The 17,497-nt window shown below is 39.8% G+C and overlaps 1 protein-coding gene across 6 annotated transcripts in view; it reads left to right on the top strand.

The window, feature by feature from the left end:
• The window catches only part of ATF6 (activating transcription factor 6), a 220,152-nt gene extending 203,027 nt beyond the window's left edge, over positions 1 to 17,125 (top strand). For all 6 annotated transcript variants that reach the window (XM_033855948.2, XM_073805156.1, XM_033855941.2 and 3 more), the window contains one exon: positions 11,865 to 17,125. In XM_033855948.2, the coding sequence (XP_033711839.1) occupies positions 11,865 to 12,073 (209 nt within the window). In that variant the 3' untranslated portion in view covers positions 12,074 to 17,125. The remainder of the gene's footprint in view (positions 1 to 11,864) is intronic.
• The last annotated feature ends 372 nt before the right edge of the window (positions 17,126 to 17,497 follow it).

The raw sequence follows: 17,497 nt of genomic DNA, 5'->3' as shown, positions 1-17,497 counted from the left end.
AGGATGTTAGAAATTCTTTGTTGCTGCCACCATTTCTGAACTATCCTAGGATGGCACGTTCTCAAGTTGGGTCAAAGAATGGTGGAACTTTCATAAAGCAAAGAATTACCTGATGACATGACTAGCAAGTATGAAGGACAGCCTTACTAACCATGTTCTGTATTTTTCATTGTCTGCTGAGAAGGGACTTTGCTAACTCTGGGTATGCAGTGTTGAATGAAACAGACATACTCTGACTTTATGGAGTTGATGGTCTAGTGGGGAGGCATATATTAGTAAATAAGCCAGTGTTTAATTATACATTGTAATAAGTGCTGTGAAGGAAAAGAACTGACATGATCTGGGGATGCTACTTGAGTTTTGGTAGTAAGAAAAGGCCTTTCTGAGGAAATGCACTTGTGTGATGTTTTACCAATATTTTAAATGTAATTCTGCTGCTTTTGCAACACTCCTGTAAGCTGCATAAGGGAAGAAACCTCATTTTCTTCTGTAATTCCTTACAGTTTAAGGCACTCGGTAAATGTTGGTTGACAGTTTTGTGACCCATCATATGGTATCCATTTTTCTTTAGAAAACTCACCCTCTGTTTAATTTGGATACAGAAAATGGGATCTAAATGCTTATAAGAGTCTGTAACCATGCCTAGCATATAGTCAGTGCGCAAACACTTGCTGAATGAATGAATGAAGGTTACAAACTGAGTTTGGTCTCTCAGTTAAAAGTAATCAGTGATCGGGCTTCCCTGGTGGCGCAGTGGTTGAGAGTCCGCCTGCCGATGCAGGGGACACGGGTTCGTGCCCCGGTCCGGGAAGATCCCACGTGCCGCGGAGCGGCTGGGGCCATGAGCCATGGCCGCTGAACCTGCGCGTCAGGAGCCTGTGCTCCACAACGGGAGAGGCCACAACAGTGAGAGGCCCGCGTACCGCAAAAAAAAAAAAAATAATAATAATAATAATCAGTGATCTGATGAAACCACAGACCTACCCTTTTCCTTCATGCCCATCCTTTTTTTTTTTTAACTTTTATTGGAGTATAATTGATTTACAGTGTTGTGTGAGTTTCAGGCATACAGTAAAGTGAATCAGTTATACATATACATATACCCACTCTTTTTCAGATTCTTTTCCCGTATAGGTCATTACAGAGTATTGAGTAGAGTTCCCTGTGCTATACAGTAGGTCCTTATTAGTCATCTATTTTATATATAGTAGTGTGTAGATGTCAGTCCCAATCTCCCAATTTATTCCCCCCACCTCCCCGCTTTCCCTCTTGGTACATAAGTTTGTTTTCTACATCTGTGACTTTATTTCTATTTTGTAAATAAGTCCATTTGTACCCTTTTTTTAGATTTCACATGTAAGCAATATCATATGATATTTGTCTTTCTCTGTCTGACTTACTTCACTCAGTATGACAATCTTTAGGTCCATCCATGTTGCTGCAAATGGCATTATTTCATTCCTTTTTATGACTGAGTAATGTTCCATGTGTATATGTACCACATCTTCATTTTTATTTTATTATTTTTTACATCTTTATTGGAGTATAATTGCTTTACAATATTGTGTTGGTTTCTGCCGTATAACAAAGTGAATCAGCTATATGTATACATATATTCCCATATCCCCTCCCTCTTGAGCCTCCCTCCCACCCTCCGTATCCCATCCCTCTAGGTGGTCACAAAGCACCGAGCTGATCTCCCTGTGCTATGCAGCTGCTTCCCACTAGCTATCTATTTTACATTTGGTAGTGTATATATGTCCATGCCACTCTCTCACTTTGTCCCAGCTTCCCCTCCCCCACCCCCTGTGTCCTCAAGTCCATTCTCTACATCTGCATCTTTATTCCTGTCCTGCCCCTAGGTTCATCAGAACCATTTTTTTTTAAAAATTCCATATATATGTGTTAGCATATGGTATTTGTTTTTCTCTTTCTGACTCACTTCACTCTGTATGACAGTCTCTAGGTCCATCCACCTCACTACAAATAACTCAATTTCGTTTCTTTTTATGGCTGAGTAATATTCCATTGTATATATGTGCCACATCTTCTTTATCCATTCCTCTGTCAGTGGACATTTAGGTTGCTGCTATATCCTGGCTATTGTAAATAGTGGTGCAATGAACATTGGGGTGCATATATCATTTCAAACTATGGTTTTCTCTGGATATATACCCAGGAGTGGGATTGCAGGATCAGGTAGTTCTATTTTTAGTTTTTTAAGGAACCTCCATATAGTTCTCCATGGTGGCTGTACCAATTTACATTCCCACCAACAGTGTAGGAGGGTTCCCTTTCCCCCCACTTCCAGCACTTACTGTTTATAGATTTTTTGATGATGGCCATTCTGACCAGTGAGAGCTGATACCTCACAGTAGTTTTAATTTGCATTTTGCTAATAATTAGTGATGTTGAGCATCTTTTCCTGTGCTTTTTGGACATCTGTATTTCTTCTTTGGAGAAATGTCTATTTAGATCTTCCACCCATTTTTTGATTGGGTTGTTCATTTTTTGATATTGAGCTGCATCTGCTGTCTGTATATTTTGGAGATTAATCCCTTGTCGGTCGCTTTGTTTGCAGATATTTTCTCCCATTCTGTGGGTTCATGCCCATCCTTCTTAACACACATGTTCCCATTGTTCTTCCCCCAAGAGTACCATTTGGTTTCAGGACTCCATCTGTCTTGTCTGCAGATAACTCCAAAATTACAGTCCTAGCTCTGTTTTCTCCTGCTAGTCAGTCTTCTAGCCCTGTTTTTTCCTACCAATCAGTCCTTACCCCTATTTCCTACTGCTTGCCTGTCCTCTGCACTAAAATGTCCCGGAATCTCAGACATATGTGCACTCAACTCCTCCCTCAACAGCTGCATGGCTCACTCCTCACTTCTTCTGTTTTGTTCACTACTGTATCCTCAGTGCCTGGCACATGGTAGGAATTCAGTAAATATTTGTTGAATTAATAAATATATATAGTGTTCAGGCATTATATATTATTATGCTTATATTGCATTAGAAGACACAGTGAGCACATCAGGTGCTTGAACCAATATGTACTATCACTGCGAATGCAACAGCTACAAATGCAAACTTATACTAGAGTTTCCTGATAGTGACCCAGATACCAAGATTGTGTTTGCCACTGGTGATGTGATTTTCTGAAATGATGAATAATTCTTGGTTATGTTGAGAAAAAAAACAATATTGCCAGCATAGTGGAGTGGTTATAAGAATGTATTCTAAAGACACTCTGCCTAGGTTTGAACTTCCTGCTCTGCCATTTGTCAGCTGAGTGGCTAATCACATGATGTTTCTATGTTCCAGTTTTCTCATCTATAAAATGGGGAATAATAATAATACCTGAATTAGGTTGTTTTGAGAATTAGATGAACAGTGTCTGGCATGCAGAAGCACGAGGTGTTATTAAATAAATAAATTATTATTCAGTAGTTTATTCCTGGAAATTTAGTGTATATAAAACCCATGTAAAAGCGCTCTATGTTTAAATGTAAAACAGTGAGTTTATTACCATAGTAATAATCAGGGTTTTTTTTTTTTTAACCTATGTGAATATTGTATGAGATACAGGACAGTTTTGCATGGGACTGTTCCTGTGCATTACAGACTGTTCAGCTTCCTGGCCCCTGCCCATTAAATTTTAGTAGTTCCCTTCAATCATCATGACCACTACAAGTGCTCCTTAAGGGTTGGTGGGTTTTGTATACATTGTTCTAGGCCCATACACTTTTTTAATGAAATTATTATAGATCTTCTAACTAGATAAGCTCTTTCTCATCTGCCTCCCCATTGTTCAGGAATATAACACCCATGTAATATTTAACAAATTCTAATACCTATCCTTCTCACACTGTTCTGAAAAATTGAAGAGAGAACACATCCAAATTCATTCTATGAGGCCACCATTACCCTGATACCAAAACCAGACAAAGACCCTACAAAAAAAGAAAATTACAGGTCAACATCTCTGATGACTATAGATGCAAAAATCCACAACAAAATATTAGCAAGCCAAATTCAACAATATATAAAAAGGATCCTACATCATAGTCAAGTGGGATTTATTCTAGGGATGCAAGGATGGCTCAATATCTGCAAATCAATCAATGTGATACATCACATTAACAAAAGGAAGGATAAAAATCACATGATCATCTCAATAGACACAGAAAAAGCACTTGACAAAATCCAACATCCATTCATGATAGAAACTCTTATCAAAGTGGGTATAGTGCGAACATATCTAAACATAATAAAGGCCATTTATGACAAACCCACAGTTAATATCATACTCAACAATGAAAAGCTAAAATCTTTTCCTATAACATCAGGAATAAGATAAGGCTGCCCACTCTCACCACTTCTATTTAACATGGTATTGGAAGTCCTAGCCACAGCAATCAGACAAGAAATAAAAGGTATCCAAATTGGAAGGGAAGAAGTAAAACTGTCACTGTTTGCAGGTGACATGACTCTATATAGAAAACCCTAAAGAGTCCACCAAAAAAAACTATTAGAACTAATAAATGAATTCTTCAAGGTTGCAGGATGCAAGATTAATATACAGAAATATGTTGCTTTCCTATTACTAATAATGAACTATCAGAAGGAGAATTCAAGAAAACAGTCAATTGCATCAAAAAGAATAAAATACGTAGGAACAAATTTAACCAAGGAGTTGAAAGATCTGTACTCTGAAAACTGTTAAGTCATTGATGAAGGAAATTGAAGACAACACAAATAAATGTAAAGATATCCTGTGCTCATGGATTGGAAGACTTAATCTTGTTAAAGTTACAGTACTACCCAAAGCAGTCCACAGATTTAATGCAATCCCTATCAAAATACGCATGACATTTTTCACAGAACTAGAACAAACAATTCTAAAAATTTTATATGGAACCACAAAAGACCTTGAATAGCCAAAGCAATCTTGAGAAGAAAGAACAAAGCTGGAGGTATCACACTCCCTGACTTGAGACTACACTACAAAGCTACAGTCATCAAAATAGTATGGTACTGTATACAGACACATAGATCAGTGGAATAGAATAGACAGCCTAGAAACAAACCCACACACGGTCAATTAATCTATGACAAAGGAGGCAAGAATATACAATGGAGAAAAGACAGTCTCTTCAATAAGTGGTACTGGGAAACCTGGACAGCTACATATAAAAGAATGAAAGTAGAACATCCTCTAGCACCATATATAAAAATAAAGTCAAAATGGATTAAAGACCTAAGTGTAAGATCGGAAACCATAAAACTCCTAGAAGAAAACATAGACAAAACACTCTTTGACAAAAATTGTAGCACTATTTTTTAGGATCTGTCTCCTAAAGCAGAGGAAATAAAAATAAAAGTAAATAAATGGGACCTAATTAAACTTAAGTTTTCGTACAACAAAGGAAACCATTGACAAAATGAGAAGACAGCTGTTTTCTGAGAAAATGGGAGAAAATATTTGCAATGATATGACCAGTAAGGGGTTAATATCCAAAATATATATAAACAGCTTATACAACTCAACTTTGAAAAAACAACCCAATTAAAAAATGGGCAGAAGGGGGCTTCCCTGGTGGCGCAGTGGTTAAGAATCTGCCTGCCAATGCAGGGGACACGGGTTTGAGCCCTGGTCTGGGAAGATCCCACATGCCGCGGAGCAACTAAGCCCATGAGCCACAACTACTGAGCCTGAGCGTCTGGAGCCTCTGCTCCACAACGGGAGAGGCCGCGACAGTGAGAGGCCCACGCACCGCGATGAAGAGTGGCCCCTGCCTGCCACAACTGGAGAAGGCCCTTGCACAGAAGCAAAGACCCAACACAGCCAAAAATAAAAATAAATAAATAAAATTTTTTTAAAAATGGGCAGAAGACCTGAATAGACATTTTTCCAGAGAAGACATACAGATGGCCAACAGGCATATGAAAAGATGCCCAACATCACTCATTATTAGAGAAATGCAAATCAAAACGCAATGAGGTATCACCTCACATCCATCAGAATGGCTATCATCAAAAAGACCACAAATAACAAATGTTGGAGAGGATGTGGAGAAAAGGGAACCCTTGTACACTGTTGGTGGAAATGTAAATTGGTGCAGCCACTATGGAAAACAGTATGGAGGTTCCTCAAGGAAATAAAAATAAAACTACCATATGATCCAGCAGTTCCCCTCCTGGGTATATATCTGAAAAAAACGAAAACACTAATTCAAAAAGACACATGCACCTCAATGTTCATGACAGCGTTATTTACAATAGCCAAAATATGGAAGTAACTTAAGTGTCTATCAACATATGAATGGATAAAGAAGATGTGGTATATATCTGCAATGGAATACTACTCAACCATAAAAAAGAAGGAAATTCCGCCATTTGCAACAACATGGATGGACCTGGAAAGTATTATGCTTAGTGAAATAAGCCAGATAGAGAAAGACAAATACTGTATGTTATCACTTATATGTGGAATCTAAAAAATAAAATGACTGAATATAGCAAAACAGAAACAGATTCACAGATACAGAGAACTAGTGGTTACCAGTGGGGAGTGGGAAGGGGGAGAGGCAAGATAAGGGTAGGGAATAAAGAAGTAGAAACTACTATGTATAAAATAAATACAGACATATATTGTACAGCACAGGGAATATAGCCAATATTTTATAATAATTTTAAATGGAGTCAAATATATAAAAATACTGAATCATTATGTTATACAACTGAAACTTATGTAATGTAGTAAATCAACTATACTTCAATAAAAAAATAAATACACATGTATTTTTTAAATATTTAACAAATCCTGATTTGTCTTGCAGTTAAACAAATAATATCCCTCCCGCCATCCCTCCCTGCCTTTGGACACTCACAGCCTGAAATCTCTCCTCTGTCCCGGAAACGGCAAAGGGCAGACATGGTGGTTGCTAGGAGCTCTTTGCTCCTGCAAGTGTTCTCCCTTATGTCTCCAGAAAGATTTTTCAAGTCGGAAGCATATTTTGTGTTTGCATCTGCAATACGACTGGTACTTACTCACTCAGTCTTCTTCCCCACTGTTGAGGGAGAGGTTCTATCTAGTTCTACCACTGATCCCCCACCCGCTACCTTCAGAAATGCCCAGCGTTTCTTAAAGGAGCCAAACCGTTTTTCTATAAGCATTTTAACATATTCAGTGACATGGAACATTTATATATTGGTTATAAAGAAAAAGATCAATGCTAGAGTTTTCATGGAAGGTTTCTTAGAAGTGGGATTTGAAATGGGCCTTAAAGGGTTAATAGAAATTGACTGGATGGAGAATTTGGGTAGAGAAGAGCAGAAAGAGCTTTTTAATTTTTTTTTCCAAGCAGAGGATAAAGTACTAGCAAAGATAAAATTCATGGTGCTCTGGGATGGTCAAAACCAGGACTCCGGTTAAACATTGGAGATAAGATTGGTTAGACATGGTGAAGTCAGCTTTGGAAGTTTTTGAAAGCCACCGAAAACATGTGATGTTTCACCCCTTATTGTTCATTGTATTCCTGCCTTCCCTTCCCTTTGTCTCCTTTGTCTCCTTTGTCTCCTCTTTCTTACCCTTCTGGATTTCTTTCATGATTTTTCCACGTGTTTGTTTTGGGTGCAGGTATCTCTTGTGATCAGTGGAAGGGGGGATTTTTATTTACCTTCCATGTTCCCTCACATACACACACATACCCCACACCCTACAGGATTCAGGCACAGGTCCTGACAGCCTGTCACTGCCTGTCACCAGCCTAGCTTACACAGAGCAAACTGCCTCTTGTTAGGGTTGGTGTCTGATTCTGAACAGAAATCTTGTTTTATCATACATAGTCTTTGCAAAGCACTGGTGAAGTCTTGTCATTTTTTAAAATTAAACTTTCTGTGAAATTTGGGGGTATTTAAATTCTGTTTATGGTTAAGATCCTGGTGTGTGTGTTAGTCATCTCCCAGCTAACAGCCCCTTGGCAGGCCATTCTTAATTCAGTTATTGTGTGTTTACAGGCTGTTCAGAATTCCACATTGCCTAGAGTTTTTCCACCGCCAGTGTCCAAGCACTTTTTTTCTTGCTTTCCCAACCCCTCTGGGCATTCAGACTCACTTTCTGGCGCTCATGTTTGAAGCCAGTCATCTCTTTTCCTTTTTATTTGCCTGATCAATTTTGAATTTGAAGTATTCATATTTCATACCTTTTTCCTGACTCAGGTCAGTGTTTCTTCTCATTCTGTTCACTTCAGAAGTCCCAGAACATAAGATTATTTATATCGCTTGTGCAGCACCCAAATGTTTGCTAATAGAAGAGGGAAAGTGAACCTTTAACATTTGTGCTCCATACTGTAACTTTTGGTTCTGTTTTTCCCAGTCACTGTCTTTTTCATTAAGTACACAAAAATCCTTCAGCAGTCTTTTCACATAACTCAGCTCTAACAACTCCCTAGTTGTTGACTTTGTTCCCTCTTGTCGGCAAGCCCATGAGCTGTAATGTTTTCTCTTATTACTGGGGCACTGCCTATTCATAATGGAGGCCTGTCCCTTAATGAAAGTGTGCCGTCCGTCCTCAGCCTCTCACATCCTGCCTGGGTTTTCCTTCAGAGGCTGTTCCTCTCCTCCCTACCTGAGCCACCAGAGTCTTCAGGTTCTCATCTCTCCAGTTAGAACCTCCTCTGGTATATTTTATTCACACCGAGGCACAAATTATAGGCAACAGTTGAAAATGTCCTTTCCGAGGGTGGTCAATTATTAACTCAAAGTCTGAAAGTAAAGGATAACGGGAGCTTCATCTGCCACTTGGGGGAGGAGTTTCGGAGCCTCTCTGATGCTCCTGGAAGCAGATCGTGTGAACAGATGCCTGACAGTGCAGGGGAGGGGCCTATGAAAACCACAAGTTATCATAAGCTGTTTCCCATTCTGTCCTCCTTTAATTAAAATAATTAGAACCTCATCAGTAATAGAGACCACCTCACTCACTATCCAAGGGGGTCAATACTGAAAACCAAAGGACTTTTATAAGGTCCCACAGAGTAGACTGAAGAAAAGAAATTGCTGTAGCCCCTTTAACTATTTTCTAGAGGTGTTGGGTAACTTGGGATTCCTAATGGCGTGTCACTTTAAACCTAAATTTTCCAGCTTGTCATTCAGAAGGGGCTTCCTAAATTCGGTTTAAGGCGTTCACATCCTATCTGGTAGAATCTTCTTCTAGTAATGCTGACTGTTTCCTTGGCCTAGAAGTTCAGAAAGGAGTGAAGAACAGAATCCGTTTTAAAGCCACCCAAACTGTACCTAGCATGAGCCTCCTGGTTGGGCTTAAGATAACAGTACCATTTCAGCCATGACTAGGGACTCCCAGGTTTTGGAATCAGGTCGCAGCTTTAGTTTTCCCCCAAGCATCTGAGCTCATATCACCAGGTTTTTCATCTCTTCCCAACATTTAAGCTATTAAAGAACTCCAGTTATCAGTTTAAACCATAGCAGGCGCATGGGCTCTAATAACTTCTGCAGGTGGTATGGGCTATATGACAGAACCTAGTCTTGATCTTAAACTGTCATCTGGATTCTGAGTTAATCTAGGAAAGTAGTAAAAATTAGTCATGTATATTACATGTCTTTTATACATGTGTTCTTCATTATTTGATCATCTGTGTCTCAATGTGTCCGTGTGTGTGTGTGTATATGCACACAGTCTTTCAGTTTTTCTAAAACAGAGGGGGCCCATGGTTCCAAAAGGAAATGACTAGTGTGGCACCTTGAAATCTGAACCCTGTCACATGTTCTGAATGTAATGACTCCAAATACATTAACAGGTTGTCTTTCTTCCATTGCCTACTTTTTGGAAAAGAAATCACTTTGATAGGAAACGTTGGCTAACTTACAGCCAATCAGATTTAATCCTCTAAAGATAAGTAAATGATTTGATAGCCATTACAAAGTGGCAGGAGTTGTAATATTGGAGTTAAGTGTTCACAGCAATGGTCTTAAAGAATAGGTAGGGTTAGTTATTACACAGCAGCAACCAACTGCTCTTCATTGCTAGTAAGGCTGGGAAAGAAGGAAATTAGCTTCAACTGTAATTGAAGAGATTTATAAGACTTGTAATGGGAAATTCACCATCAATGGAGACTATTTTAGAAATTGAAACAGGCAATCAACCAATAGAAGTGGAATAATGATGTCTTCCATTGACCTTAAAATGGGATATATGATCTGCTCAAGGCACTTAAAGTTGATAGATTATTAGATTTAATAGTTTTTAACTTTTAGGGGGTCATAGACCTCATTAAGAATTTGATGTACCCCCTCTCCAGAAAAATGCACATACAAATAAAACTTTGCATGCAATTTTAGGGAACTTATGGACTCCCTGAAGCCTGTGCATTAGGCACCCCATTAGAGAATTTAAGACACCCCAGATTAGATGATCTCCTTAAGTCATTTCCTGCCTCGTTAAGTTACAAGCTCCATAGTTCAATTTTCCCAAACATAATGGAATCTGAGGATCAAATGTCAAACTTTGGATTTTCTTCCTCTGGATTTATAATACTTGGCACGCCTGGTGTAGTAGTAAAAAAAAAAGAAAAAAAAAAGATAATGGAATAGAAAGAATTCCACTTTTAAGTTCAATTCTTTGCCCCGGAGAAGCCAAATGTTTAATTTTGAAATCACTGGTTGGCTGTATATCACCCTCATGAAAAGGCAGTGCAGGACTAGGCCCTCGCCAGCATTCTTCCTGGTCCCACACCCAGCTCTGGATTCATGGCTGAAAATGCGAACTGAGGTGCCACGTTGACTCCCCAGCATTCTTCCAAGTTTACACATCTTCTAACTGCATTGCTATGAATGTCCAGCTGGTCTTGAAAGATGTTATCTATTTATAATTCTGCCATCAGTTTTATGCCCAAGTTTCATTGACTACAAGTTGGAAAATGACCACCTAGAATTACAAATCGGGGAATAATTTGGCCTTCTCCCGAAAATAAAGAGCTTTTGTCCTCACAGGAAGAATGGAGTGTAGTACATGTCTGTGTATATTAAACTCATGATAGTAAGTTACCCCATATGTGTTAAGCATGGCTCTATGTGGTTTTTCCCGTTCCCTTATGCCAATAGCCTCTAGTTTACCTGGAAGTCCTTATAACATTCCTTTTAATCCCAAATTGGAAATGTATGGCTCTCTTTGTACCTGGAATCCAGAACTGAAATTAAGGACTGCCTTAATAGGGAACAGAAGTGACAGTGGTCTCTGGGAAAGAGCATGATTATCAGATGTCTACAACTTGTTGTCAGTCTTCACTGTATTTTATGTTCCTAAGCACAAATCTTTAAATTCATAGTTGGGAATGTCTTCATGAAATTAGAAGTATTACTGATGAACAGGAGCCAGGCAGTCCTGGCCAAGGTCTCCTTAACCTTTCGCATGATATGGTGGTCCCTTTGACAATTATTCCTGCCCACTGTTGGAAGGGGAGAACTTAAGTATTCTTCCCTCTACACTCTCCCCTCCCCCAACTGAAATCTCCTGCTGTTCCAGTTGGTCCAGTCGTGGTGATACACTGCATGGAAAGCATACAAGACATATAATGTCTGTGGACAGATAATCTGTGGTATTAACTCTGACAGTGGCTCCAGCCTTTACTGAGCCAGTGAAGGTGGTTTGGGAACTAGAATTGAGGTGAGGACAGGCCATCCTGGCACTGTAGCTCTGCTTAGTGACTGATGAAGTCTCTCTGTACCCTTGAAAGCGTGCTGACAGTTCACACCCTTGAAGCGCATTGATGTCTTTCTGGGACTGAAGCTTATAGCAGAATTGCACATTCTGTTGAATATTTATTCCTTGTGTTTATTTCTGTCTGCAGAGAATGTGATCAATGGGCAGGATTATGAAGTGATGATGCAGATTGACTGTCAGGTGATGGACACCAGGATCCTCCACATCAAAAGCTCGTCAGTTCCTCCTTACCTCCGAGATCAGCAGAGGAATCAAACCAACACCTTCTTTGGTTCCCCTCCAGCAGCCACAGAGGCAGCCCACGTTGTCAGCACCATCCCTGAGTCACTACAATAGTACCCAGGGGCTACAATGGAAAACTAAGGATGGGACCCTGCCAGACCGGTGAGTGGATGAGAGAAATGCTTCTTTCTGCCTTGGTGGCAAGCAGAGAACTGCCTCATAATAGAATTCAGGAGATAGAAGAGAAAAAAAGAAGCTGCTCTATTTTTCACCATCTGCCCATCGACTCGGAAAGCACTGGAACTCAGACACAAGGGGAGCAGCATATCTCCACAGGCATGTGTAGCCCTGCTCCTCCACTGTTGTCTGGTGTAGATAATTTTTTTCTGTACCTTTCTGAATTGCTTTTCCCTCTGTATTTGTTTTGTGTTTAAATAGTCATATGCTTTCAAATAAGATCCACTTCCCCTCTCTGCCATTTCACTTATTGTTATGGTAAAGAGACTTTTATTTAACAGCACCCATATGTTTCCACTCATTAGATCTTTCATCAACTTAATGCAAACCAATTGTGGATGTGTGCTTATTGGAAAGCAAATGTCAAAGCCAGAAGAGCCAAAAGCATCCCCAAAAGAGTCAAAACAATTTGGAGTGTCAGGTAAAGGGGAAAATCCCCCGGTGGTAAAGTTTATCTTGCGATATTCGGTTCACACCTGAGACTGCATGTGAACAACTGTATTGGGGTCGGGGGTGGGTAGCAAATTTGCGAGAATGAAATGGAAGAGAAGACGGGCTTTGAAAGAGGAGATAGCTTCATTAATACATATGTTTAAAACACTGAAAGTTTGATGTGATTGCAGTTTAAGATTAAAGCCACAGCTACCGTTTATTCTGAGGACCATGGGCCACTGAGTGTTAGCACACGTACTTATGTCTTTTCTTTAGTAATCTGGTTCAGATCCTCAAGGACCACAGGACAAATCCTTCATTTTTATTGTGAATCTCCACACACTACACACCTTCTATTGATATGATACCCAGTTCAGCTAAGGAGCATGTAGGCGACTTTACATTTAAACAAACGAGAGCTTTTTCTCTTGAGAATTGATAAGTATTCACTCCTTTAAAACTTTGCAGACAGGCAAGTTAGATTCCTGCTGGTGGAGTGCATCCCATAGTATGGCAATCATTTTCAATTCTCCAGTGAAAAGGCAGTGAAGGAATTAACTCTTTTGTCCTCCCATTATTAAAAACAAAAACAAAACAGAAAAATATCTTACTTTGTTCACTTGTACTTTGACTGTCTCCTCTGTGATTTCTACCTTCAGCTTCTAAAAGTGAGTCTTCTACCCTCTCCTCCTATGAAACTTTTGAATTTCTCCATAGAATTCATTCTGCAAACACCGCTTCCTGTCCTAATTGACTTGCTCTTGTCAGATTTCTTCCCTTCCATTCCACACTGTATCAATCTCTTCCTCCTTGCAAGAAAAGGAACGAGACATTATATCAACTCCTCAAGGCCTACCTTGAGTGAGTTAGTTTTCTGCCTGTGAAATTAGGCGTGGCTCCTAGATAATTTTGAAGACTCACCAGCACTTCTTTGTGGACAGTGATGCCTCTGTGCTCAAGCCAGTTAGACGCTTTCAGAGGAAATCAGTTTAACTCTTGTGAGGGGAAGAAGGGGACTCTGCTGCTCTATTCCCTGGGAATCTGGAGTTTGAAAAGTATCCGTTAGCCACGTAGCAACCATTTTAAGTCGGGGCAGCACTCCTCTCTGATTTGGCTGCCCCAGGCGGTTTTCAGACAAGACCCATTTTCCCTGGGGACCACTCTTGCTTCTAAGGGGCGCCAAGGAATAGAAGGCAAGTGCCTAGAAGACCTTTAGGTTGCGGGGCAGTCTTCTCATGGATTGTCTTCTCCTGGCCCTGCTCCTTCCCATTCTGTCCTGTGAATTAGCCAGACAAGAGGCTGCTACCATGGCTGGTAGGCAGTGGCAACATGGTCATTCCCAAGCTGCCAGTCTTCTCCTGCAACTGTCGTAGTCATCACGGTGGATGCAAATACCGTGTGTGTGGAGTGACTGTAGATGGTGCTTCCGTCCTCTCCTTTGCGCTGAATCACACAAAAACAAACCATCACGTGGATTCCTTGTTTGGGGCACTTGCTTTTACTTTATCCCTCTATTCCCAGGTTTTCCTGTGTCCATTTTACCAGCTGGTCAGACTGAAGACTTCATTATGTCACGTTAACGCCTCTCTTTCAGGTGAAAGTGTGGGTTAAGTGTATCCCATAGTATGTGAAGTGACCACGAAAAGCAGTCTGGGAGCCTTGCCTCCTTCGCTTTTCACTCACTGACCCTTCCACCCCTTGTCATTACCCGTTCTTGGATTGATCTTTTTGAGATGAGGGAACAGGATTCTCCTCAGGGTAAAGTTTCAGGAAATGAGTGAAAGGCAGCTGACAAGTATTCTACTTTTTAAACTGCTGTCGAGGCTACTGTTAATCTCGGGGCACAATGGTAGTTTTTATTGTCATGTCTGTACATTAGCTCAAGGTCCTTTAGGAAATGGAAAATTGCTCTGCCTGATGAATAAACTGGTCTTTTGGCTTAATTGTTTTGGTGAGAAGGCCTTTTGGGGATTGCAGCCAGGAATTATGGGGGACCTGTGTGTGTGTGTGTGTGTGTGTGTGTGTGTGTGTGATTTTTTAATTTATTGAGTTTTTAAGTGGCATTTTGCAAGCTTGTGAGAATGTTAGGTAAGCTCATGGAGGAGGCAAGTCTGCCTATTATTAGGTGACTCTGTGCCCTTTGGGCCACCAGTACTACTGTCTTGAGAGGTGATGGCAGAGACTGCTGGGAATGGTTTTTCCACTTAGTTGCAAGTTCCAAGTTTTTAAGGCTTAATGGAAGTGGATGTGCCCTCATGCTGTCTACTGAGTCAGACGTCAGGAGCTTCTTCCCTGTGGGGTTAACTCACTCAGCAGAACAGGGACACAGCTCCATTAGGGCGGCAGTGTAAAATGCCTCTTTCCAAAGTTAGGGTTTGTGAAAGGATCATCTTGAAACAAATGTATTGCTTGCCATTCTTGCAGTTTAGGTTATTGGGTGGGGGGTTGTCTTTTCACAAGTGAAAAACCCCCTGTAATTATAAAAGCTCAGAGCATCTTCTAATTTTTTTTTTTTAAATGACTACAGTCTCCAGAACAAAGCTGGCATTTCTTTGCCTTTTCTTGTTAGCAGGAAGTAGACATGGCGGTATTTGAAGGCAGCCGTGTTATATGAGTCATTCTTGAGTGTTCTGAATAAACACTACTTAGAAACAGGCAAGAAACTTGGGATTCAAACTAATTTTTCTAGCATTTTAAAAGAGGCACTGTCCTGATCAAACTTTCCTGGCTCGAATCTTCCTCCTGGGAATGAACCCCCAGTAGTCACAGCAGTGACACTCTGATAAGATGCTGCTGCTGTGGCATTTGGAGTGACTAAAACTGGAGAACTCTCGAGCTCCTTGCAATTTTTGTACTATTTTCTGATTCTTGCCATTTCACTAAGCTCAGGTTGTGAAACTTGACAGCATATCAGAAAAACTTGTCATTGTACTAGACTTTCTAACACTTTGAAAAGTTTCAAAGCAGCTTCCACTTTCAACTGTCTGTTAGAAGTAACCACTTTTACTGAAGAGCCAGAGTAAGAGCCCATATGCCCCCTCTTCAGTCTGACCACATGGACATTTTCCACTGCATACGGCTGGGCCAACTCAGCTTCCTGCTGCAGAGTCATAGGCCTGAACTTCACATGAGACCTTGCATACTATTGGCTGTTTTCGTGCGAATTAACCTCTCAAATAAGATTGCTTAATGCCCAAATTGATAGACATTTATTACCTGCTGTGAATCTCTCATTCTTTGCGAAAATGTGACTTCTGTCAGTCCTGAGTCATTTTAATTTACAGAAATTAGGATCTTTGCTGCTAATAGGAATACTAATTATAACTTTTACCTTAAAAACAAGAATAAAGCTTAAAGAAAGAAAATGAAATGTAAGACATTTTTATTCTTACCCCTGACAGTATTTGGGATGGAGCAATTCCTGTTTCCCTAGGGGTTGTGGTTAATTTGTAATTTTCTAGGAAACAGTATTGGACTACCCCCAAAAATGTTGCTGGAGTCCAGCTGGAACTATGCACATTAAAAAGAAAAACAGTTTTCTCTTACCTGAAAAAAAGAAATCAGAATGTATCCTGTTAACTTATATTTTTAAAGACTAAGCTTAAAACAAAGTTTATTTTGGATAAGACTAGAACTTTTAGCAGTTTATTCTAATATCTGTGCATTAATATCTATGTTGATATCTGTCAGATTATCTGTCAGAATTTATAAAAAGAAGGATGACAAAGGTATCTTGATCAGGAAACCTGATCCTACGTATGAATCATGTCACGGCTAGTCACTGTGAAATAGTGGACACCATATTCAACATATTAGTTTGCTGCCTTAGAGACTTTTAGCACATTAAAAGACTTTAAATGATATTAAGTTGGGGAACCAAGGATTAAATAAACCATAGTTTATCATTTGCCAAGGTCAGCAAACAGCACACTGTCCTGCTGCTTGCCGCCAGCAATGTCGGTGACCATTAGTTAATAAGCAAACCAGGAAGTTTGGCATATCCCCCAGTAGGATCATCCCAGATAGAGATGAGCAGGTTGACTTTCACAGTAAATGTATATTGGACCATTTTAACTCACACTCAGCCCTAATTTCTAGGTCAGTCATCTTCATAAAAGATGGTGGGAAAATAAATAGAATTTTAGATGGAAACTGCTGTGCACTACTGGCCTTAGAGATACTAGTTTCCTGTCATGTTGCCAATATGGTTAGGCTAAGACCAACAGTGCTTCTCGCCTGGAGCCATTAGAACCTGAGGAGAGAGTGTTAGAGATGCCATTTCACCAGGGTTTTCTTTCTAAGGGTTGTATCCATGCTCCGTTAAGAATGGGTTAAAGATGCAGAGGAAAGATATACCATTCTCTTCCTTAATATTTATGTTGGTTTACAACACATAAAGAAACAATAACAACAGACTATGTCATGCTTTTAAACAAGTCTTTATAATGCAATACTTGTTCCTTGTCTAAAGTTCAAATAAAGAATTTTTAAACTTGCCTTGTTCTGTTTTGTATGTAGAAAGAGAAAAAAAGACCCAAAGTGAATCATCAGTGTTAAGTGATTAGTAATGAGAAGGGAAGCCTAAAATGGTTTTGTGGCCTGTTACTGTTTAGATGAAACAATTGAACTCTTTTCCACTCTTTTTCCCAACCTGGTTAAGTAAAAGTTTCCTTTATTGTGTCCAAATATTTGAACTACAGTCTTCCTTACTAAGGGAAAAAAAAAATTGTCTAAAAACTTATACTTTGTCCTTCTACATCAGGAAACCGAGTTCATCACACCAAAGCCTTTTCTCAGCTTAGAATGACGTGTCTCCGAGCATGAAGCTAGTCACTGCAGACTGACAGCAAAGAATCCTTCTGGGAATAA

This window comes from Tursiops truncatus, chromosome 1 (genome assembly GCF_011762595.2).
Source record: "Tursiops truncatus isolate mTurTru1 chromosome 1, mTurTru1.mat.Y, whole genome shotgun sequence".
Classification (NCBI taxonomy): domain Eukaryota; kingdom Metazoa; phylum Chordata; class Mammalia; order Artiodactyla; family Delphinidae; genus Tursiops; species Tursiops truncatus.
The sequence above is the reverse complement of the archived record's forward strand: the minus strand, read 5'-3'. Positions and strand labels throughout refer to the sequence as shown.